This window comes from Diuraphis noxia, unplaced genomic scaffold (genome assembly GCF_037042655.1).
Source record: "Diuraphis noxia isolate RWA-SAM2 unplaced genomic scaffold, SU_Dnox_SAM2 contig0004, whole genome shotgun sequence".
Taxonomy (NCBI): Eukaryota; Metazoa; Arthropoda; class Insecta; order Hemiptera; family Aphididae; genus Diuraphis; species Diuraphis noxia.
The window spans coordinates 56,482,212-56,508,071 of record NW_028301714.1 but is presented as its reverse complement, the minus strand read 5'-3'; the positions used below and the strand labels follow the sequence as shown (position 1 = coordinate 56,508,071).

General features: G+C 31.1%; 1 protein-coding gene across 1 annotated transcript in view; it reads left to right on the top strand.

Moving 5' to 3' along the window:
* The window catches only part of LOC107161323 (uncharacterized), a 44,225-nt gene that overhangs the window by 9,955 nt on the left and 8,410 nt on the right, over nt 1-25,860 (top strand). Inside the window, exons 2-3 of the mRNA XM_089226829.1 lie at nt 3,069-3,274; nt 21,510-21,732. Coding sequence (XP_089082955.1) covers nt 3,069-3,274; nt 21,510-21,732 — 429 coding nt within the window. The remainder of the gene's footprint in view (nt 1-3,068; nt 3,275-21,509; nt 21,733-25,860) is intronic.

The window sequence follows — 25,860 nt, the reverse complement described above, 5'->3', positions numbered from 1 at the left end:
AATATAATACGAACGCACAACCCGGACTGAGCGAAGACCGGAGCAAAAATGGCGGCGGTATAGCAACTATACTATATACGGTTCGGCGAAACGCGCGACGGTTTTTACAAAAAGCTTGCGCCGCGCCTCCATATATATATAGGAGGTACCTACCCTCCACGCCCCTCTTTCCAAGCTCGCGGTTACCGTGAATACACCGACCCCCATAATCTCGAACAAGCGTTTATGTAACATAAACATACCCACACTAACACATGAACGTCGTCGCCCCACATACACGTGCCGTACCTATACGGCTATTATATACATAATAATATTATATTTATAAAAATTATTCCGATCATCGCGCACATAATAATAATATTATGTATGTACCTGCCTATATCTACGTACTCCACACTGGCGCTGTGTATAAAAACATTTCGTTTGTAAATTCGCAATTAGCTTCAAGCGTGATTTCCCGCCATGACTTTACTATAAATCCTAATACGCCTATATATTAGAGGACTATAATAGAGGCACCTATGCCTATTTTATCACAAGAAATTATTTTAATATTATTATTGGAAGGGATACATGTTTCGTTAATAGAAAAAGGCATTATTTTTTATTTCCTCAATTCGTAATCAAAGAACAGATACTGATGACTTCAATTTTGAAACTTTTAATTTTTATTACTTTTTTCGCCAATAATTTTGGTCTATTAAAATTGTTTGTACGTGCCCAATTTATGAATTACTGTTGAATTTTCGTCTTATAAGCCAAATAATAGATTGATAGATTTTTATATGTTGTACAATTATGATTCTTTAGCATAATACCTACACTTATATTAATATGTAGTGCGTTGTATGCAGCCTTTTTCGAGATAGAAAGTGCTTTTTTACAAGGTTTTTATTGCATTCAATTCACAGCTCTAATATTATTATTGTCATAATAACACAATGCGATTATGACGAAAAACAAAAGCATTGGCACGTCGTGCGATTACCATGGCGTTAGAACGTTAAATACTCGTACATTTACATTTTCACCCACCAATTTAATTTGATTTTTTTATCGAGAACTATCTCATCATAGCGTTACTGTCTATTAAATATCTTCAACACTCGCCACACTATACTATATATAATATATTACTATCCAGCTTGTTCATTATCAGCGGGAGATAGGTTTTCTGTTTTAAGCGCGCTGTCTTAAACTCCACAAATCCACAACCTGACTTCAAAGAGTGTATAATATAATAGGCGTCTCCCGCATGGTTTGACAATAAACCATTAAGAAACGATCGGAAAGTTCACGTAGAACGCCTTCACTGACGCCACTGCCACGTGGGGAAATACGATATGTGTGGGAGGATAAAAAATGAAAAAAAAATAAGCAAAATATTGCTACAGTTTTTCATTTTTAATACATATATCAAAACGAATTATCGTTATAACGTGTTATAAATTATATAATAATATAAAATATTATGCAGAAGTATTTCCGATCGACCGATTTGTATCATTCCGGTTAATACTTAATATATTTTTATATTATGTATATGTGTGTACATGTTTATATCCATGTACAATGTACATATATGTTTATAATATATTCTGTACGAATATAAAACTATCGTATTTTACGAAGTCTGGTAAATGTGGTGGAAATTATCCCAATTTTTTTTTTACATTATAATTTGGATTCCAAAAAAGCACTTCTATTCGAAAAAAATATTAATAATTAATAATTTAATCTACATTAAAGTATACCTTAATAAAGCTCTTATAAAACCAATATTTAACTTAGTACTTTATTAGGTAGCCTATATACTTACTAATTGCTATACAGCTGCCTATATCGTACAATGTATACTTCAAAGTTATATTTATCTAGAATTTAGATTATTTGTAATTCATAATATAAATTACGGTGAATAATAAATTTAAATAAAATTATCTAAATAATAGGTACTTAGATAATTTATAAAATTGTTACCTATTGCAGATGAGTATGTCATCTTATTGTCTAATTGAAATTGAAATGGCGTATACAATGGTTTTGATGGATTTCGTTGCATAAATATAATATTTGAGTGATTCTGCAATATATAAGAATATTAAACAATTTGAATAAAATTGTAATAATATTTAATTATATTTAAATATGTAAAAATATTATAATTATAAAATATATTATAAAATGATTATAGGTATCTAACAATTTTATTTCAGTGATATAATTTATTAATATTTGTTACTCAAGTCTCAAATAATAACTTTATATTTATAATTTATAATACGACAACTTTATTAACATAATAATTGTTCAGATATACCATATACCTACACTGCAACACAACATAAAATATATTATGTTATTTTTAATATGATAATACGATTTTTTTTTTTTAATGAAGCCACTACAACAAAGGCTTTGGATGTTTATAATATATTTACTATGAGAAATATTTACGATAGTTTGTTACAATTTAGAAATACTATTTAAGATTATACAATTTAATCGATTTAACATTTTTGAAGAATTTTTCGATGTTGACTGGGTCAGAACTTGGAGCTTCGTGTATATTGTCTGCAGTTTGGAGTTTATCCCTGAAGTCTCTGTAATTCCGGCAGTGGCATATTATGTGCTTGGTCATGAGGGATAATACTCCATTTCGTCATATATGTCTAAAAATTACGTTAACTTTATTATTTAATTAATATTTGTTAGTCAATTATAAGAAAAAAATATAAACACAACATTAAAGAATTACCTATCTAGATAATGCTGAATGCCGTAATGGAAATATTATGATGTACAAATGCATCATCTAAGATCTTTAGGGTAATGATTTTGGTATACAAATATTGGATTACCTTGTAAAATAAATTATGGGTGTACAATTTTGAGACTAACTTTCGCCCGCTCACCACTATACCTACTAATATTGTGTGGTTATCTCTGTAGGTACATATTAATCATCACATAAAATATGTAAGCACACTTTTGTGCTTTATATTCAAATATATTTATTTATTTATTGTTGCAAAATTCAATAATTAATAATTAATAATTTACAGGTGGGTTAGCAGCATATAAAAGTCTTCCGTATACCACTCATGACAGTATTCTTACGGAAAAAAGAAAACAAAGGAGAATACGGACTACTTTTACTTCAGCACAGCTGAAGGAATTGGAAAGAGCTTTTCAGGAAACACATTATCCTGATATATATACCAGAGAAGAGATCGCCAAACACATAGAGCTTACCGAGGCCAGAGTTCAAGTATGTTTTGTTCAATATAAAATTATGGATGTTTATTAGATTTACAAATAATATCTACCTATTATATGTATCTATATTCTATATATAATAAATAATAATATTATTCCAAACAAAAAATGTTTCTCGACGCCATAATAATATAATATTGGTGAAAGAAAACGGTAAATGCCTTAATATAACAATATTCAATCGCTTATTGCGTTATAACATTTCTATAAACATTATAAGTCATGTGATAATGTTGGAGCATGCCTAACTTTTATTGTTAATTGTGTACACGGTACATCTATTACCTATATTGAAAACTATATATATATATTATAATATATTACGATTACTCTTCATTAAGCGCCAGTGTTTTCTAGACTGTTGATTGCGATTTGCGATCCACTAGTATGGATTCCGAGCCAACTTAGATCAAAATAGAAGTTTATGTTTTTTTAAGCTGCGTAAAATATTAGAAATTCCGAAAATTACCAAGTATATTCAAACGAGTCAAACGACGGTAGTCTGTACTTTGTTATTTTGCGATGCGATGATAATGAAATATTTTTTCGATCTTCCATCAATCATTTTCACAATGGAAATAAATATAGGTCAATGTCCTTTTTAAGAACTCATTTTTATTTTACAGAATCATATAGAAAGCGATAGATTTTCTGATAAAAAGTTGTGTTGCGGTGCTACAAATATTGAAAAACACTAAATTATTACTTTTTTTTAATGCAAGAGTGATTTTGAGAATTAACCTAATTTAAAAAAAATGCTGGTGCCTATAATTAGTTAATTTGGTTTTAATACAAAATATGTTATAAAGTATAAATTGTATTCAAAAGGTCTTTTTGTATTAATTTTTTCGTTAAGTTTACATAATAGATAATAATATTTACTTACCTAATCAATCATTTTAACTTTTCCATATCTCATTTATTTTTGCACAGTTAGTTCAATATCCCATAAACGCCATAAGAAAACTGAGTAGTCGTCGGGTACAACGGTACCTACGTGATTAAAACTTATAATAATTATATCTCCCCTTACTCTTAAGTCTTAAAATCATGGCACGTGTACTAATTTCATTAACTATTAACAACTTCATAACATCGTTCTACATTATCCACATATTTTTTAAAATATCGAACAATATATATTTTGGTTAAATACTTTAGAATTAAGTGCGTTGAATTTTAATCTATTGTAGACTGTTATATATTTTTAACGAATCTTTAAAATGAAAAAAAAATCAACAATTTAAAATGCAAAGTGAAATAACAGACAAATGTTAACAGCGTTCAGCCATAAATTATTTAAGTTTATTCTAATACAAACAAAATAAGTATGATACACAATATAAATATTGTATTAAGTGGACAAATATTACTTTTCAGACTTGATAGAATGTCAATTTGTCAGCGCACTATTTGTTTTTTGTCTCTGCCCATCACTCACACACAGACAAGCGTTCCACACAAAATAATCGCTTTCTTGGTTCTTGATTACCTAATCTCAGAAAAGCATTTATTACATAAATTTATTTTGGAAGGTTAGAAATATTTGTTTTGAATTTTGTTTCAATAAATAAATAATTGTATTATGAAATTAAAACAAATGACTAAAAAACGTATATATATTTAAGTGGATATTAAGACATTTAAAATAGTACTTAAATAAAATTATATTATGTTAAACCCTTAAATATATTATTTTCTTTAATATTTTTAATAGGCGATTTATTTCAACTATAGAAAAGTACACAAAAACTATAATAGACGATTTCGCATAATGTGATCAATGACTTGTAATTATATGAAGCAGTTAAAAAAAGTAGTGTACTGACATCGTCTAAATAAATTATTAATTATTAATTTCATATTTTGATTTTTAATTAATAATTTAGATTCACTATTAAATAACAAAATTATTGTAAACAATATCAAATAGTTTTAAATTAAAACAAAATCACCACCAATTATTTAAATTATATAAGTCATCAAGCGTGCTTTAATTTTATTATAATTTATAATACCCTATTTCATATTAAATAGGTGCGTATTTATCTGAATATATAATATTCAATTAAATTTATTAGTTGTTAAATAGTTAAATTTTACGCTTTTTGGAATAAATTATAAATATTAAATATGTAAAGCATATCAAAGTACACAGCTTTGTTATATATGGCTATTAGCCATTGGCTAAAGTATTAGGGCCATTAAACAGGATTGTTCACACTAAATCATACATAATAATTAATTACTTTTTTTTACAACTCATAGGTCGGTCTACAACTATAATTCTTCATTTAAGTCAATTGGTCACCTTTTCTTTTAGTTCCTTAAAAGTTTTGGCTCTTGCACCATTTTTTAATTCGTTATTCGTCCTATGTTTAATTCTAGTTACGAGGACGCCCCGGAGTTCTCTTCTCTTCAGCCATGGTTATACTATATCCTATAATTATATTATGCAGCTCTTTCTGTGGGGTGTCTCTTGACATGTGCAAACGTTTTGTTAGAGAATATAGGGCAATATAAAATGCCCTTATACGTATATCGGTCATATCTCACATTATCCACTATAACTCAAATCTTAGGTATATTAGATTTTTCAACATCCATAAGTCATGAATATGAGAAAAGAATGTGATTTAATTGTTCTAATTTTAAATAAATGTATACATACATTTTTAATTATTAGAGGGGCCCTTCTATCCCACAGTCGTCTTAGATGGAGTGTTATCTCCTCCAAAACTACCGAACCAATCTTCGCGAAACTTAAACAAGACGCTACTTGGCAGGTTGGTGAGGGTGAGCCGTCGTTACGAGAAACAGAAGTTTTCCCACACTTTCAAAACACAAACACGACAATTTAGGGTAGAAAAGTGACAAACATTACAGCAGTATTATTAGGTATACTATATTATAATATTTTGTGTTCATCAGTCGTGTTGGGCGGAATCATCGTGATAATAACGATAAAAATCGATGACTGTAACAATAGCAAAATATAATATTATCCACGCGAACGACGACCGTCTCTAATAAAAATATTATATCATACAATTCAAGCGTATCGAATTACAACAACTCGCGAGCTTAATCCGAGGCCCGGGCGCCGTTGTTGTTGTCCGTCCAAAAGGAAAACTAGTCAGTTCCGAGGCGCGTGCACGTCTCTATATTATCGTCGTAATCGTCGCACCCGCCACTGCCCACCCGCATTATCGTTGACTCTCGGCTCCCGTGCAAGCGTGCAGCACGTCGTACTTACTATTGGCTGTCCTGAACGTCCACGAAATGAGATACTCTTGTGTGTATGTGTGTGTGTGTGAGATAGTGAGAGGGTGTGAAGGTGTGTAAGTGGTGTGTTCGTTTTTTTTTTGTTCGGCACACGTCGGCCACTTGACGACGACACGAGCGACCGGAACCCTAATTATTCGTCGTCCGGTTTATCATCATTGTTCTGTATTGTTCGCAGCTATTAAACGCGAACACGGATGGCCGGATATTATTACAATAACAACAATAAGTATAAAAACACAATAAAACATGATATAATATCATTATATTCACTGTCATTTTTTTGATAACTATATCAAACGTGTCAAAAATGTAGTTGTATCTCGTATAATTATGTTATTAGTAGTTATATTGTAACTCCATAAATGTATAAAATATCCAAGAATGTATTTAATAAAATCATCGTAGGTACTACAAAGTGCAACGGCTACAGCAAAAACCACTCAATTAAACGAATAAAAAATTAAAATTAATTGTTTTATTCAATTATATAACTTAATTGTATCATAAATAATATTAAAGGCAGAAATTAGGCCACATCCCATGTTTATTTTTATTTTTTTAATGATCAAGGAATGTATGCTAATGATGTAGCAATAGTCTTGTTTATATATAAAAATAATTTAAAAAGTTTGTAATTATCCATTAAGCTTGAAAACTACGTACTTTACTGGGTAATTAGTAATTGACTTAGTGTCAATTATGTATATGTTGTATATATTATATATTATATAGTTTTCAACTAGTATAGGTTGCTATAAGGTGTCTGGTGTCTCACTCAGGATTTTCGTTTTTGTTCATGCAAATAAAATATTTTTTTGTTTATAATATATACATAGAATTATCACTGTATTTACCCACGTAATTGAATCCAACACAAGAAACTATAATTCCATAATATTGAATATACCTAATATGTATATATTGTATATAATAATATTTAAAAATAATTTGGTAACTTTTATATTTTTATATCAATTTTTTTTTTAAATTTTGGTGTGGTATGAATTTATATTATAATCATTTATTAATACTGAATAGTATAAAATTATTTTGAATAGATTAATAGAACCGTTATAAAATCTTAATACAATCATTACAATCTATTCAGTAATATAAGGACAATTGATAAATATTTTCATATCTATCAACAAATCATAATTGTGATACTGCGCACTGACAACTAACGGTCGGACGGATACAATGGCAACAGGATAAACTTATGTTTAGAAATTTTCAAATTTATAAATGAACCTATCCTTTGGAGCATACATATACACTAAAAAATTGCTTGACAGATAACGTGCAAACGTATTATAATATATGCCTATTTTATATGTTTATTATTTATCATTAAATTATTACTATGATCTAATGATCTATTAATAATGAAAAAAAATAAATTACCTAGCTTTTTTCACAAATAAACACCTTTTCCCTAAAATTTAACTTAGCCTTTTTTCCTTAACATTAAACATGTATTATTATTATGTATGGCGTGCTTATGCACATGTTGGAAATGGCTACCTACATTATTTTAATAGTTGTTGAATTTCAGTTAAGTGAATATTAATCATGGAAAAGTATTTTATGTTGTATTCATTTTTATAAAACGGCGTGGAGATCATCATCGTTCATTTTTAACACTTATAATGGTCTCAGTAGCCCGGCATGTTCAGCTAAACTGTCACCGATATATTATTATGCACCACGGGGATTCGTTTATTTCATAAACACTGACAACTTATTCATATAATACATAAATGGTCGTTTCGCCCCATCCCTATATTATATGGTTTATGACAACTGCAGTAGGCTCTCAGCAGTGTATTATATAGGTACCTAATCATTTTTATTTATTATTCTTCATCATTAATGCTTTGTTGATCCGAAACATGAACACATTAACAATATATACAACTGTTTAACATTTAAATATTTGAAAGAAAACATTTTATATTTCGAAACTAAAATAAAAATAAAAGTTTTCGCACCAATTGTATGTCAATTATAGTACATAGGTAACACCTAATATTATTATATTATTGAACATTATCTGAGACTGATTTAGAGAATTAAATGAAATATTACTTAGGTTGAGGCGTTATAACGCCTACACTACAAAGTGTTCTAATAGATATTAAAACTAAAATAAAACATTGACCCTTGTCATTCATAATATATTTTAACATGCACCAAAAAAATCATGTAAATATCGATATTCATTAGGTATATAAATATTAATATCTTCACTTATTTTAATTTTTCAAAATTTGTCAGTTTAATTTGTTTATATCATTAGCATAACTCACTACTATACTACGAATATTCTCAGTTACATAAATGCAAAGACATTCGCATAAAAGAAACATTATAATCTGATACTTTTGCGCATTTATTCGATAATACTAATATCTTTCACAAAATATTATTACATGTTTTTTCGTCAGGTCGAAAAGTCGTAGTATGACAATAAAACAAAATCAATCGTACAAAACGAAAAAAAAAAACGAAACCCCAAACACACACATCAACATAATATTATAATATATATATGTGTATAATAATATGCAGACATACAGCGCGCGCACCAGCGACGGGTAATGAAGGGACAATATTGCGTTGATTTATTGTAAACGCAGCGCGAATCTGGCGCCATAATCCCTGTGTATATATTTGTACGTGGCACGTCTCGTCCCGTCCGTCTATTACATTGGTGGGGTGAATTTATTCTGTTTGCTCAGTTGCTCGCAAAAGGTCGCCCAAGCGGCGGGGGAGTGTTGGAAAAAAAAATAATAATAACATTAACGTGTGTTAAATAAGTATTTAGCCTTCTGTCGTATCGTGGCCATGCTTACATATACATATACGTGTATAATGTATATGTATTGTCGTATATATTATTATGTTTTACACGTCACCGTATTGCAGCTAGACATCGGGCATAACAATAAACGCTATTAAACACCATGCACGAGGGGTAGGTATAATATTGATGTGTATACATCATTATATAGTTGTAAGTTGTTAATGCAGTCGCAGTACATAATATATTATATACTATTATAATACAAGTCTGCACCGGCTGCCCTTCGTTTGCTTGGCAGACCAGGACTGTACATACGATGTAGTATATGTATAGGTGTACCTTATATTACAGAGATTTTTCGGATCCGTACAGGATGACGTTCATGATCCAGGGTGCACCTCACTACATATATATACATAATAATATATAACCCTATATACACATACATTGTGACGTTATTGTTACCGGTTTAATGAACTGTACACGCGTGGGGACAGCTAGTGAACGTGTTCGTAAGTTTCAGTTATAGTAAAGGGTTCGATTGTGATGTCTATTATACTACAATACATAATATAATATATCCCCTCTTCCACCGCCTTTGTGTAACATCGTCGTGGCGCAGTCCGCTACAGTATTATACATTATATATATATAATATATATAGGTACTTATACGCCCGCGTAGCATACTACAAGTCACTGACGATGTTCATGAACTTTCCATTCCCACAATTTACAAAATTCGCATATTAACATGAAAAATATACTTATAGGACTAGAGTTTGAAAAAAATAATAGAAAAATTGTTTTCACTCTGAGCCTCTCCTATGGATGATCCTATACGTGTATTTTATAATATTATACACGAAGCATTTTCAATGTGTCATTTATATTATATACCTACATGATATTATATTCAACTTGTGCACCTTACATATAATTATATATACACGTACTATAGTGCTGATGTAATACTGCACGGAATAACCGTTGTACACATCATCATTCAATCATCGTCAAAGGGCTTTAGCAGCTATAGGCGTGTCGTATTGTCCGAATTTCATGAACCGTTACGAGTACATATAATAAATATAGCGGGACGACGATCACAAATCATCGCACGACTGCCGTGCAAAGCGAAATAGTGAGGTTTATACGAAACCATAACAAAAACACGATGTACATTTTATTATTATTATTAAACACATTAAAATGCTGTCAAAAACGAGATACATAGTAAATGATGTTATAATACATCTTAATTTTCAGGCGCAGTAGCTACTGCAAGTTAAAATATGTAAAAATGCAGAAATCGATTGTATTGCATAAATAATATATACATATAGATATTGAAATTTGAATCCCCATAAAGTCTGAAGCATAAACTAAGGCTCACTTGTTATTCGATTTAACACCTACTATTAAGTACTATATGTATTTATCAATTTAAATATTAAAATTTCGTAACTGTATTATATCCAATTGTGCGACTAGTGCTGTAGTAAGTATCTACAGCGCACCCTAAAGTTATCGTATTCCTACCGCAACAGTCGACAGCAATTTTAGTCTGCTGATCGTACCTATTATTATTGATTTTAAGTATATATCAGTATTATTATATTAACCTATTATTGCTCAAAGTATTTTTTTTTTTTATACGGATCGAAACACATTTTTACTCATGCAATTATTATAATATACTAAACACACTGCTAATACGTATTTATAGTGGCTTTGCCCACCCATTAATCCCTTACTATAAACGCTTATATATTAGTAGGGCTCGAGAATTATAGCACACTATAAAACAAGTAAATATGCGCTATAATAATATAGTCAAAAAAAAAAAACCGTAAAATATGCATTATAATGCACAATAAAAACAAAAAAGTTACAAAATATAATTTACCATCTTAATTCATATTATGCACCCCAAACGGGTAACGACTGTAGATTCTGGATGAAAATATATAATGTAGGGCATCAGATTTGAAAATATCAAACGACTTGGAGCATTTTAAAAAGTTTTTCTCACATTAGATATAACTTTATTGACGAATTTATATCACCCTCTAACTTCTCCCACCTTATATATGAAGAAAATTTAACACATACGTGTAACATGGATCTTTTTCGTATATTGTGCTTTAGGTAAGCGTGGTAGCCGATTTTAAAGTGTAAAACGCTGCTTCAGTTAAAGAAGTAGCTCAAGTAGGACATGTTCATCTGTAGATATTTGGAAAACACATCTATATAATTTCATGGCAACCACATAAAAATACATGGAAATAATTTATACATTTACAACTGTAAGGCGGCCACGTAACGATGTATAAACCGACATTTTTAAGGTATGATCATAAATAAATAGGAATTATAATTGAAATTTCCCAATTTAGCGAAAACATCGAAATTATCACAAAAATACGAAAAACATGCCCGAAATCCTAAAATATGAAAAAAGTTCTTCAAATGTTTGTTTCTGAAATCCTCTTATAGTATAAAATAAATGTATAGCTTAATAATAACCTTAATATTCCAAGTTCCAGAAAAAATTATGCAAATGCTCAAGTCTCGCAGTAATAAGTTATAATTATAATTATTGTCGTTTGGCCAAAAAGCACAAAATAACCGTCATAATTTATCAGTTGTGCCGCGGTGGTGGTGAATAAAAACGACGATCATCGCTGTCGCATTTTGCACATTGTCATCTTTCGCCGCCATTCTGCCGCGCTGCACATCATCCCGGCTACTATATTATATATATATACGTATGACAAGTATATGTGCCCCAAAGTATATACATTATATAAATATAAATTATTTACATGCATCATGCATGTGGACGTCGCACTGGAAGAATATAAAACGGGACTTTGCAGCTGGTGGGGTGCGGTTGATTGAAATAAGACGTGTGCCCGCGCGTTTGCAGACAGCGGGGAATACAACATGATGACACGATACTACGGAAAAGAACGCGTTATATATAATATAACAAAATATTAAATTAATAACGGCCCAGCGGACCGGAAGAACCACCGCCGCCGCCGGTGGTGGTGTCAATTCTCCAGCGTTTTGGCGTCGTGCGAGATAATGTCACAATGTATATAATACTGTTGTTAGGCAAGTATAATAAACACATCACGCACTGTACCTACCCGGTCCGTCGGTTTTTTGCAATGGGCACAACAAAACATTTCGTGGCAAATTGTTCACGCGTGCCTGTGTTATCAATAGCCGTGTAATAACTGTACTTGTTATTGCCTATTGGTGCTTCAGGTATACTTACTCAATATTATACTGTTAAGGGTGACTCGTCCAACCGCCCTTTTCTTCAATAATTAAGTTATTTAAAATTTTATTCTTGAAATTTTTAAATATAGGTACTTATAATTTATTGATCATGTTTTCAATGTCTCTAGGTTTTTCGTTCTGTTAAAGTGTGCCCTGTGAAGACACAAGTGCAGAAACAACCCCTTTTCTACTGTTTCGAATAAACAATTTTTAGTAGAAGATTTTTCTGAAAATTTTGAAGTATTAAAATCAAAATTCAAACCATAAGTTTTTGAGTTTAACATTGTTTAGGTACTAAGTATAATAAGTGTATGATATGGACTCTAAATAGTTAAAAAGGTGATTCGAACATTTTAATAATTAATGTTTATCTATCAACAGTTACAATTCTTAAAAAAAGTCCAAGTATAAGTACAATATATATGTAAATACTAGATTCAATTTTACAACTATTTTATGTTTTTGTTAAATAATTTTTAAGGATTAGTCACTATCCTTAGAATAAATTTTTGAATAATGAACATAAACTACTCGTTTAAATTTAAAACTAGGTGCATCAATTATCCAGTTAATAATAAATTTATTGTAAAATGAGGGAATCTCATTTGAAAAACAGAAGCTTGTATCGCCACAGGAAACTTCTTAAGTAGTACGCGACGAATCTCAAAAATTAAAAGAAAATATAGTCATTATAAATATATTTAAAAATTCTATAAATCAGAATTTGAATAAATAAATAATTTTAAAAAAAGTAAATAAAATGAGTATGCACGTTGAATCACTCTATAATGATAAGGCAGCTTTGTCTTTGGACGAGTAAAATATTATGTACAGGTGCGTGTGTTTAGTTTAAGCCAATAATCGATGTAGTGCTGGTACCCAGTGCTTAATGTAACATGCTGTTCTATTACAGTAAGACAATAGAATTTTTTTACATTATAATTTTCTGATATTTCTCTTTTTATATTCTACTACGTTTAATTTACGGCTTAAGTATATGATGCTGCAGTGTGTTCCAACAATGCTCTCTACCAATCTTTATTGACTTCTATTTTTTTGTTATATGACTATAATAAGTGAAACTAAAAGATGATGAATTTAAAAAAAATTCTATTTTAATATAGGTAAAAAAAAAAATTAATTTTGATTTAAGATTCTATATAAGTCAATATGATATTCAGTTACTATTAGATAAGACTCTGGCCTTACTATTCTGACCCGCAGTTTAAATAAATGTGTCTCTAGGCATGACTCTTTAAAATTGTGGCACTAATATTATCTGTTTTTTTTTTTTTTTTATCTAGACGTTAGTAACACTACAATGAAAAAATTAATACGATTGAAATTTTCAATAAAACGTTCATTACACATATTATATACTTACTGATTATACTTACTGATTTTCAAATTTGGAAATGCTTAAACAAAAATAAAATAAGTAGGTAACAAGATATTTTGTCAATCAAAGTTATTGAAACTGTAAACGGATTTAATGCGTATCTTCATTCCATTTTTAGTTTAACAGCGGTACAGTTTTCAGTTTTAAACCATAATATCAAACATCCGAATTTCATTGATTTATGTTTCCCTTAAGTATTTATGTATGTAGGTATGTCTCTTGATTTATGTAAACGCAACGCGTATAGTATAGGTATTACATATTGTTTTTCTAGTCTCAATATTGTTAACAGTTTAACACTAGAATTTCGTATCATATATGATTGTTGAAAAACGAAAACATAAAAGTTTATCGGTCTGCAGAGTTGTGAAATATGTATATGTTAGGTATTACGACTTTTTTTATTATACATAGAGATATAGAAATATCAAACACTAAAAATTTTAATTGCATTGAGTTTCTGAAAAATATTGATGATATATGCAAGTAAGATGTTTTTTTACAGTAGGTACCTGTTTAAGTAAAATAAAATCTAAATTGTGAATGTATTTTTATCTAGATGTGATGTTGATTTAACATAAAATTTTCGATATTCTATAAATGTTTGACTATTTTAGGAATAATGTTATTACAGATTTATAATCACTATATTCGAATTTTTTAAATCATGTACCTTACTGAATTTTTTTGATTGTGTTCATTTTAATAATGTTGCTTTTTTAAATGCACAACATTGTCGTATAATTAAATAATTAATCTGTAAAATGATTAATTCGTCATAATATTCAAGTGACTACATAATATACCTATTTAATAACCATAGACATATCTATAGATATTTTTTAAACATTATGTCTGAAAATATTGTTAGAGTAAAATAGGTAATAATAGATTAATGCCTACTAAAATTATTTAAATTAAGATATTTTTTTCGTTTTCATCATAATTATATAAGACAAATTCACTAAGTGAAAATAATATTATACTACAGATACTACAGATGTCCAATACGATTCATACAACATTTAATACACATAGTATATTATATATTTTATATCTAGTCAAAAAATTTTTACATATTTACTAATTATGCAGCTTTACAAGTATTATAGAATATTGATAGTATTAAGGTAGTGCGTAATAACAATATAACATAAACCACACTTTCGATAGCCGCGCGCGGAAAAGCGTAAAATGCAGATGGACATTCGAAATAAAATCAATACAAGTAGCTGTATCTAAAGTCTCCTCGGCGAAAACTATTAAGAATTAACGAGTTTAAGTATTTAGCGGTTTTGAGATAAATTCGAAAGCTTCCAACATGTGTATGTGTTTGGTGTTTTTACACACAATATATATGTAATACATCGTATATATATTATTTAGATATACTCACTGCAATATTTAATTTTATTATGAAAAATGCACGTCAATCATCCGGCTTGTCGGTGTTTATTATGTACCAAGTACCTATGAGTTTATAATATATTACGTACGTGGTTTCCGTACATAAATAAAAATAGCCGGTTAAAATGAAATCGTTGTTCGTATATATAAGGGGTATTATGGTAGACACGTTCCCGGTGTGAATATTTTAAATGTATTGCAGCATATGTGTACACTGTACATACTACACATGGGTATTTTATGTATAATTTATAGTAGCTAGGTACATACTAGATTAATAGTAAATAATATTCTACTGTGCATAATATATATCTATAATATAATATACAATATTATGTGCCGTAGTGTAGGTTAAATGCTGACTCGTGATGGTTTCCCAAGCAGTGGCCGTTTTGATAGTTTTTCCCTTGAGGATTTATTGGCGTATTTTTGGTAGGACGTGCATAAATCGGGTGGGAGAACGAAGGCAACCAATTGGCCCCCCACGATTACTTTCCGCAGCAGAAAATAATATATATATATATATATATATATATATATATATATTTACCTTTGCGCCAGTCGTCGCATGAAAACAACTGTGACCGGACAGAAGATTTGTTTACGCATTTTATTACATTGAGTTTCGTTTGTTTTTGGCAAATTGAAAATAAAAAAAAACTCGAATCCCTCGAGCATTGAACAGATGTTAATCCCCAAAATATTATATACGTCACCACACGCCATCATTCGCCGACAATGACCTAAAAAGTAATTTAAAATTCGCATAAATAGTCAATTATAGACTATAATATATATTACTATACTTTAAAATGTCATGAAAAAATATGCTGTAATGCCTTTGAAAAACCATGATCTCAGTATTACATATCAATTACATTGATAATTTAGATGTATACCCCTCTTCAACTTAGTCTTTGCGCCACTGCCAATTTATAGAGGTATAGAAACAATTACATGTGTCACTAATCCTCGGTAAAATTATTCATTTTCCGAAACTTGTAGTTGCCAAAATCAAAATTGAATTCAGACGTAATACTCTCTTCGGCTCAGTGCCAGTTAAATTTATCCCATTATGAGTACCCAGTTTTTTATAACCTAAAAATGTCTAGGTATACAGTAGGTATACTCTATAGTATTATAATTTATAATAATTATAGTATACTTATTAATTAGTATCATATGTAATTATGGTTTATGATTATGGCAATGGCGTAATTAAGATCTATTTTTATTTTATTTTTGAGGGGAGGGGGTTAATTCATATAAAAAAAATAAATTAACAAAAAAAAGGTCTTCACTTTGAAATATTTGACTTTTAAAAACATTTTTTTTGGGGGGGGGGGAGGGGGTCACAACCCTAAAACCTCTCCACTGGTTGCGCTGTAATCTGTTCATTAGACATTATATAACAAAAAGTTAATTAATTATAAAATTTGAGTTCACTTTGGTATCTACTCATTTAATATCATTGATAACTTTATATAGAATTAAACCATTTGAAATATTAAAAATGTAACTAAAATAAACGTAAAAACTGGATCCACTGATGAACAATAATAAGCAAATACTCGTATTGCTATCAGTGCATTTTTATTTTAAATTAATTTTCGTTTACATTTTGAAATTTAGTAGGTACCTATAGTTGATATTATTAACCATATTGAAGTTTGCAGTTACTTCATATATATTTGTAAGTAGGTAGTAGGTACTGACATTTAGTATTTACCTACAATGTAAACGTTTAGTTTAACTTATCTGATACATATTTTTAGACTCTATTTGGTGATAGGTGATAGGGTATTGGTTATATAATCTTAATAATAGTGAATATCCCTCGTGTTTTGGTGATTTAAGAAATAAAATATAGATACATTGTAGTAGAGCTGGGAAGGTTAAACCACTCAAGTACTTAACCTAACACTTGGGCTCATAAAATAAAATTAAAACAATAAATAATTTCCTCCTACCGACCTACCTATAGGATATATGCAATAACGTATAATGTTTTAGATGGAAATAATTAAATATCATACTAAAATAATTTAAAAAAAATTAGAATAAAATTATATGGTATAGATACTACATTAAATTGACAATATTTCCAAATAGGTATTTTTGGCGCCACTTAAATATTTTAGTATCTCTATAATATGTATGTCACCATTTAAAGGTTTTTATTAGCTTTATTATAATAATAATTTATTGAGAGCTTCATATAGGTAGCCTAATAAATAACTGCAGTCACATGTATTGTGTAATTATCATTTCAGTATATAGACCCGTCTAGAAATGTTAAATAATATACGGTATAATACTTCACCCCTGATCGCGAGACATGTCATTATTATGGGTACCTACTACCTACCCGTTTTTATATCCATAGGATATTCATTATCATATATTTAATAATTCGTAAACACTTGCTAGGTACTATGCTGTTTTTTGTCCGGACGCGATTGACAATGCGAAATCGGATGATTTAGCAGGTTTACATCAGGGTTGGATGAACTTGAAATAATAAAAAACATGCCCGTCGTATGCTTTAAATGTAATACAGCGACAATGGTGTGACGACCGCGGGGGACCGGCTTATTTTATTATTATAAATTTATTGACACTCGTCTGAACAATGGAAAAACACCATGTTAAACACTGTTTGATGATACGACCGGTAACGATGACACACCAAAAAGAGACACTACATCAGTACATTGCACAATATATTATATAATATTATAAACATACACAACATACACACGCAAAAGCAATGATATTTATTTATATTCAATTAACTTCAGACGGGATTTTGATCGCGGGTAACCCTCACGAATACGCCTAGGGGCATTCATAGAAACAGTGATAGTGAGAGACAAAGAGAGAGACGAAGAGATACGGTCAATTAATCCCGCCGAAAAACCCGGCAAAGGTCTACACGGTACATTGGCCATCCGATGTAAAGTTGCAGGCGAAACACATCTGTTGAGTTATACGCCCTATACGGTTATAGACCGAACCGCGTCGGAGGAAAGAATAACAAATATGATGCGTCCGTTTTGTATACTCTTCACATATGCTGCAGTCGTCATTACTCATTATACTTTGAATCAAGTCTGTTCTCATTCAGACGTATTGAAATAGATCATTCACTTAACAGTAGTAACATAGGTAACACAGTGTGATAATACAGTAATGTATAGGAGGGTATACACGGGTATACCCTGGCACCAATTTGCTGATTTAACGTTTATCCATTGCCCACGTATACCTTCAAAATAAATCAAAAATAAAATATTAATTACTTTCAATAAGGGGAATCTCCGCATTAACACCATAAGTTAATATTACTAATATTAGGTTAAGTTAGACATTTTTTTTTTGTGATAGGGTTAAACCCCCCGCCCCCCTGCCATAAACGTCTATGTGCTGATTCGTATCATAGGTACCTTAGAAAAAATTACAAATACATCACTGGTAACACGATATATTTTGAGTGAGTCTCGCAGTACACTCCTGGCCTATTCGGTAATAGAGATAATGTGGTACAGTGAAACCTCTTTTAATGGACACCTCTCGATAGCGGACGACGTTTAAGCGACCGAGAGTGTCCGGTATTTAGAGGTTTCACTGTATTTAGTATTACAAAACAAGAAATAATTTTTCAATTTAAAGATGATAGTTGTTTTCAAATTTTGTCAGTATATTATATACCACGGAATGATATTATATTTTTCTATTGTAAAATTATTTAGAAAAATCTCATGTACCTAAATTAACTGCATTGCCTAAATTATTAGGTACCCATGTGGCAATATGTACACCAGCAGCAGTAAACAAAAAAATAAATGTATATAAGTTTTTACAGCGTATATTTTACATTATTAGTATGATAAGTAAGATCATCATAGTACTTTTTATCTTAAATAATAATAGCCTTTTCCACTTTCAGTCTTATACATTTTGTGTTATAATTTCATCGAATTACTTCATCACGTTTAATTATAAGAATTTATTAAAATGTATTAACGGTCATCATATTATAATATAATCTTCTTCGTGGATAAAAAATTGAATAGCTTAATTTGAAACTTTACTATAAAAATAAAAATAAATTTTCATCCCTACATTTTGATTTAAATTACAAATTACTATTTACTTTTGAAATTCAGTATATTTATTCTAAAGCGTTTAAAAAAGTCAATAATTTCATATTTAAACGTATTTATTAATTCATAATATACCTATATAAATATGTATAAATATAAACAACCACGACAAATATAAAAATAACACTCTACAACTGTAGAATATAATTTATTAATTTTAAAAGAAATTGACCAATATAATAATAGTATATTATAATATTTAAGAATTAAAATAAATAACGTACATTTAGTTTAATTCATAAGATATAAGATATTTAATGATTTAAAATACTTTGTTTAGATTAAATGTATAAGCATTTTTAATTCAGCAGCTTAAATAAAATAACTATGTCTGTTTGTGCTCGTGTAGTCTTGTTGGGGTAACTTAAATTTTATGCATGATTAAGAATATTAAACTCGAATATGAAAAGGAAATCGAATGAAAAAATTATACAAATATTTCAACTTTACGGTTAGTATACGCTGTATAATAGGTATATACCTAAATAGTAAATACCGTCATAATTATTAAACACATTTTTATACATATAGACTGAATGATAATAACCATCATGCATGTGAGAAGGGTGCAGGTTAAGAGGGGTGGAAGTTTAAAAAAAAGGTAAAAAGAGAAGTAAATAGACACGTCGCTGTCGGCCTTTTGAACGTGCCTTTTAAATAAAAGGCCGATGCCACCTCCATCAACGAATCAAAGGTCCTGCATGCGCGCGTGTTTAAACGGAACCGAACTTTATTGGATTTAAGAGGTGGAAAGTAAACATCACGTTTACATTTATACACACACACACACACATATATATATATATATATCCAAAGTCAAACTTCTCTATATATAGTATAAGCAGTAGGTTTTTGTGATGCAAGGCTGAACAACACTAAGAGTATATAGAGTATAGTGCGGTGGTGTATACACAAGATTCAGAGGGGGGAGGGGGAGATGGAAAAACAAAAAAAGGGGATAAACGAGAGAAAAACAATATATACCCGTGCATCTCTAGTAGTATGACGTACACTCTCTTTGCACAACAGTATAGCAGCAACAGCAGTCATAAGTATACACAAGACCTACGGACTTTTGTGCGAAGTTTATCCGCCAAGGGGTTTTGCGCTGTTTGTTTAGGACGAAAAAGATAACCTTTTAAAAACGGACCAAATACTAGCGTCCGCGCTCCCGTTGATTAACAGTGGGTGAAGAGTGATGCGGTTGTTGGTTGTGGGTAGTGGGTGTGTATACAGACGGAATTTTACTGACGCTGTTCTACTATTATAAGCAATATATTATACATACATAATACATGTGAATATATGTATGCATAATGTAGGTACTATACGGATGTTTTGAAGTCACTTAACTTTATATAGGTATTGTACTATTGTAGTATTGTGTTCGTATAGCATATACATTATACATACTTTAAATAAGCCTTAATGATAAGTGGGGACAAGTATAACGAAGAATGATACAAAATAATAACCTATGCATAATTAAGTAAACGGATTTCGATTTAAAACCACGAAATATCTTCTCTATGATTGGAATGCACTAGGACTAGGTAATGCCTATGCCCTATATGGCTATATCATGTATATGTATATATAGGATAATATTATATAACTTATAGATATATAGTGATGCCTGATTTATAAGGCTTGTATTTTTTCTTTTTCTTTTTTTAAGGGATTACGAATCCTATCATATCAGTTTGATACTCAAAATTAGTCGAGGGTCGCAATTATAATAATATATGTCATGTCATAGTGCCGTACGCTCATAAACTTACCATATTATTAAACCTCTTGAATAATATATTATAGACTTACAGCTGGACAGTTGGTTATTGTAAAACTAAATGAAATTATTTTTAAAGGTGTGGTTTCAAAATCGTCGGGCAAAATTCCGAAAACAGGAAAGGCTGGCTCAGCAAAAATCGTCGCAATCCAGCAGCAGTAGCACGGTAGACGCGACTAGCATAAAAACCGAGCCTAAACAATGCGGTCAATCAAAAGACGGCAAGCCTGGAACACCGTCCACACCGGGCAGCATATCTTCGAACAACGGTTCTTCGGATATGAAATCAGTCAACGGATCAGGTAAATTTTAAAAACGGATAATATTTTTAGCGTAAAATTACATATTAAAAATTTCATCATTAAACACTATAGGTAGGATAATACATAGAAGAAAAACGTCAATTACGTATTGACAAAAATATACACATTAATTTATAATATACATATATATTATATATATAAATTGATTGTATTCATAAAAAATAGAAATTAAAACAAAGAAAACGTGTAATAACTGTCTATAATAATAATAATATGTGAAGACTACTCTACGAACTTTTTTAAAAATATTTTATAAATGAATGTGAGACTACATTATATTTTACTTTACTAAGGCATCTATAACGTTCGATACATCGATAGTCACCCAGACTTTTTCGGTTAGGTCTCTAACCACGAACTGAGCTATATAGGGTTCCTAAACCCAAAGCCTTGTGAATTCTTTTATTGTATATTATATGTTTTAAAGTGGTAGAAATTAGAATCAAGAGTTGGTAAACCAAGAACGAGGGAATTAATTAATATGAAATGTTTGAGATAAAAAAAATTATAAATTTGTAGACATTGGTTAATTTAAATGAATGGAAAGATGTATTTAAATTAAATTTGGTACCAATAGAAAGACTCTGAATAAGAGTAACAAAATAAATTCAAAGTAAAATTTATATTATGATGATGATAAATAATTAAAATAGCGCCGTAACAGCGTTACGTCTTTCGTCGTCTCCGTGATGTGGTTATAATATATTATAGTATAACCTATCATATTGTGATTTTCAGAAAATATTATATTCGAATCAAAAATTCGAAAAACAGACTATATATCGATGTAATACAATTATACCACGCATTATCTTAATCTTATATTATATAAGAATATAAGATACCTGTGTCGCGATGATTTGACACATAATATGATGTTAGAATTTAATTATTCAATGTATAACCAGGCCATTGGAGTGTGCAAACCCTATCAGCCAGCTCACAATAAATAAAAAAAAGCCATCCTGCAGATGAGTTCATAAAAAAACAAACAAAACGAAGACGTAGAACATATCGTATGTCTATAGTAAACAATTAACATATTAGCATGCTGAGATAATATATCTATATTGGGTATTTGGGTATATATAATTATAATTATATATATATTAATTAATTATATATTAATTATAACCATAATTGTATATACAATAGTTATATATTATATTATACCTATTACCTATACATTAAAATATTTAATAACTCCTTATAATGAAATACTACGATACCACGTACTTACTGATTTTTCGGTTGTACCTACTAAAGGAGTTTCTGTTATATGACAACTAATTGGATAGGTCGTATAGGACTGTTATTATTCTTAAATGATAAAAGATTTCCGTCTTATAGGAGGGCCATTATAAGAAGGTTTTAATGTTTATGGTTTCGGGATTTCGGTAAGATGTTTTTCAGGTCCGCGACCAAATTGAGCTATGTAATTTATTGAAAAGCTTATAGGAGTTTTATATGTATTAAAAACCAAAAGCATGCAATCAGGTGGCAAATATACTGCATTTTTAAATCGGCTACTGGTTGCGCGTGGCCGTATACTTCTGCAGCTGCAGTGTATATTATAATATATTATATAGACGTCGGAATAATGCGATATCGAGGGTAAAGGACGAGACGCAGCAACAGGGTTATGACAAATGGACACGGTCGTGGCAGAAGATCGAAAATGTACAAAATGTTGTTTATAATATATCATTATTCTACGATATTTTCGCGGTATCGCCGTAGCAGAAGTCAGACGGGGGACGATTGGACCACGAAAGCGAATAGAGTGGAAAAAAATCGTTTCTCGAGGGTTTGGGTCTGACTACTCCGGCGCAGATGACTGATTATTTTCGTGAGACCGACGGAATAAATCTGAAAAGTAGTATATAAAGACGTCGAGAACGCGAGAAGCGAACGCGTCGGCGACGGGGAAGTGGTATATGGTGGTGGGGAATAGCAGGACGAGAGACGGTGTGGTATATAAATCCAAAAGAAACGCGAGCCGATCACATACACACATATATATATATACAAGTAAAGTCTGCGCCGACCGACCTCACTAGGGCCTCCACCCGTCCAGACATCTCTTCTCACGAACCCCCCTAGGCCACACCCACACTTTTATACATTACACGGTATGGCTGCTGCTACTGCTGCGGCTCAATTCGCCCTCTGCCGCCTTTGCCCACCCGGCCAGCGCGTCGCATTCACATTAAAACGTACGATCGGCCGTGGCGCGCGTGCAGTGTCGGAGAGACGCTATTTCTATAGCGCCGTGACGTTTAATCTAGAAAATTGCTGTTGGTTACGTCGTTCGTTTCCATTAGTGTCAGACGACCCGAAGGACACATATGTACTGTACACACACACACACACGCACACATATATACGTGGGAGGTACGTTCGAGACAGCGAGTGAGAGAGATGATGCGGCAGATCGTTCGGCGAAGAGGAGTGCAGACGATAATTTGTTCTGGTTGGCGGGTAGGTGGGCTACATGCCGTCGGGGAAGGGTAGGGTGAAAGAAAGAAAAACTGTTACGAAGACAATGCAAAGGGGGTTGGGGAGCAAAAACTGTACAGATATGTGTGTGTGTGTGTGTGTGGCCGGTGCCACGGCGGCGGTCGTCGATGATCCACTTTGACAGCGAACAACAACAATCCGGCGGCGGTGTAACGGTGGCGATTAAAAGTTAACTATGATAATAGATTTTTCTCCCCGAACATCACGGACGGGTGCGATTAATCCCAACAACCCCCCTCACAATCCGAACGCTTTAAATCACGCGCTCGAGCCCTGTAGAATGGTTCCATATATTTTATCGTCACCGGCCGAATGAGGCGAACACGCGGGCGAGGCGCGCTGAAACTACAGCCGTGCCTTTAAGAACGCGTTGATAAATCACTGCACAACGTTACATTAGAGCTAAGGCCGACCACGACAACTGACGAACCTATTTACGAAAATGTTTGTCCTACAAACAAAATTCGAAACAAATACAAGTGCCAATGCAGTGTTATATATATATATCAGAGACGGACAGCGTAGATCTGGTTCATGTATAAGCTTCTGGCCTAGTAACTTTCGATAGGCTCCATAAAACATTTAAAACAAATTTAATCGTTTTTAATACATTGCAATAAAATTGTTTTATTTTCAACTAAAAATAACTGGCCATGGGGCCTACCAATTACCGAGTAGCTGGTGATGGATTCATTATAGACGACGACGGTGGTGTATTTACGAGGACACCCTCAGGTCGGTTTATTTTACATAATTTGAATATCCTTTAATTGTTTACATATCGTTGAAATACATTGGATACCGTATACCGCATCAGTAAGCTAGACGTGCTGTTTGGCGTTTGTCTGCAATATTATTTCACATAATTGTCACTGATACCAAGCTCTTTGGCGTTCAAAGCGTCTAGTTAAAGAACAAAGACACTACCCCATGATTCTGAAGTCAACAAAAGTAATGAAATCCTTCAAATCCACAACATAAAACCTAACCGTTAGAAAAGTCCAATTAACAAAAAAAAAGTCAGTCTATCACTGTTGTGATATCTGCATTATGACCAAGTCTTTCTTAAATCAATAACTAGGTACACTTCACTCCTATACTTTCACGAATGACACGAATAACACAATAATGCTCTTTTATTTTTACTGTTTAACACTTAGATATGGTCAGTTGTATAGCAATCTGACGAGTGTGTCGAGAGGGCGATGTAAAGGAAAAAACTCAACAAAAAAAACCAAATTTTAAAAATTTTAAATAATTTCCCGTATACTTGCATATAACCAGCGATGGTGTGTCACAAATATCTAATTATTGGGCCCTAATCTAATTGAGAATAGGCCGGACGACAACAAATACTTTTTCACTCATTTTCTATAACTGAATAACGGGAAATACCTATTGTGGTATACAATGAATAAAATTATTATTTATTACAATAAGGACGGCAGCGGTAGTAACGGTAGAGATTATAACGTCGGTTGTCGTTAGCGCATCATTATTGTTAATTTTGACCTCTTTTGTAAGACAATTACTTATCGTTTGATTTTTGGGTTATACATCGTATATGCGCATCGACCGTTTAAAAGG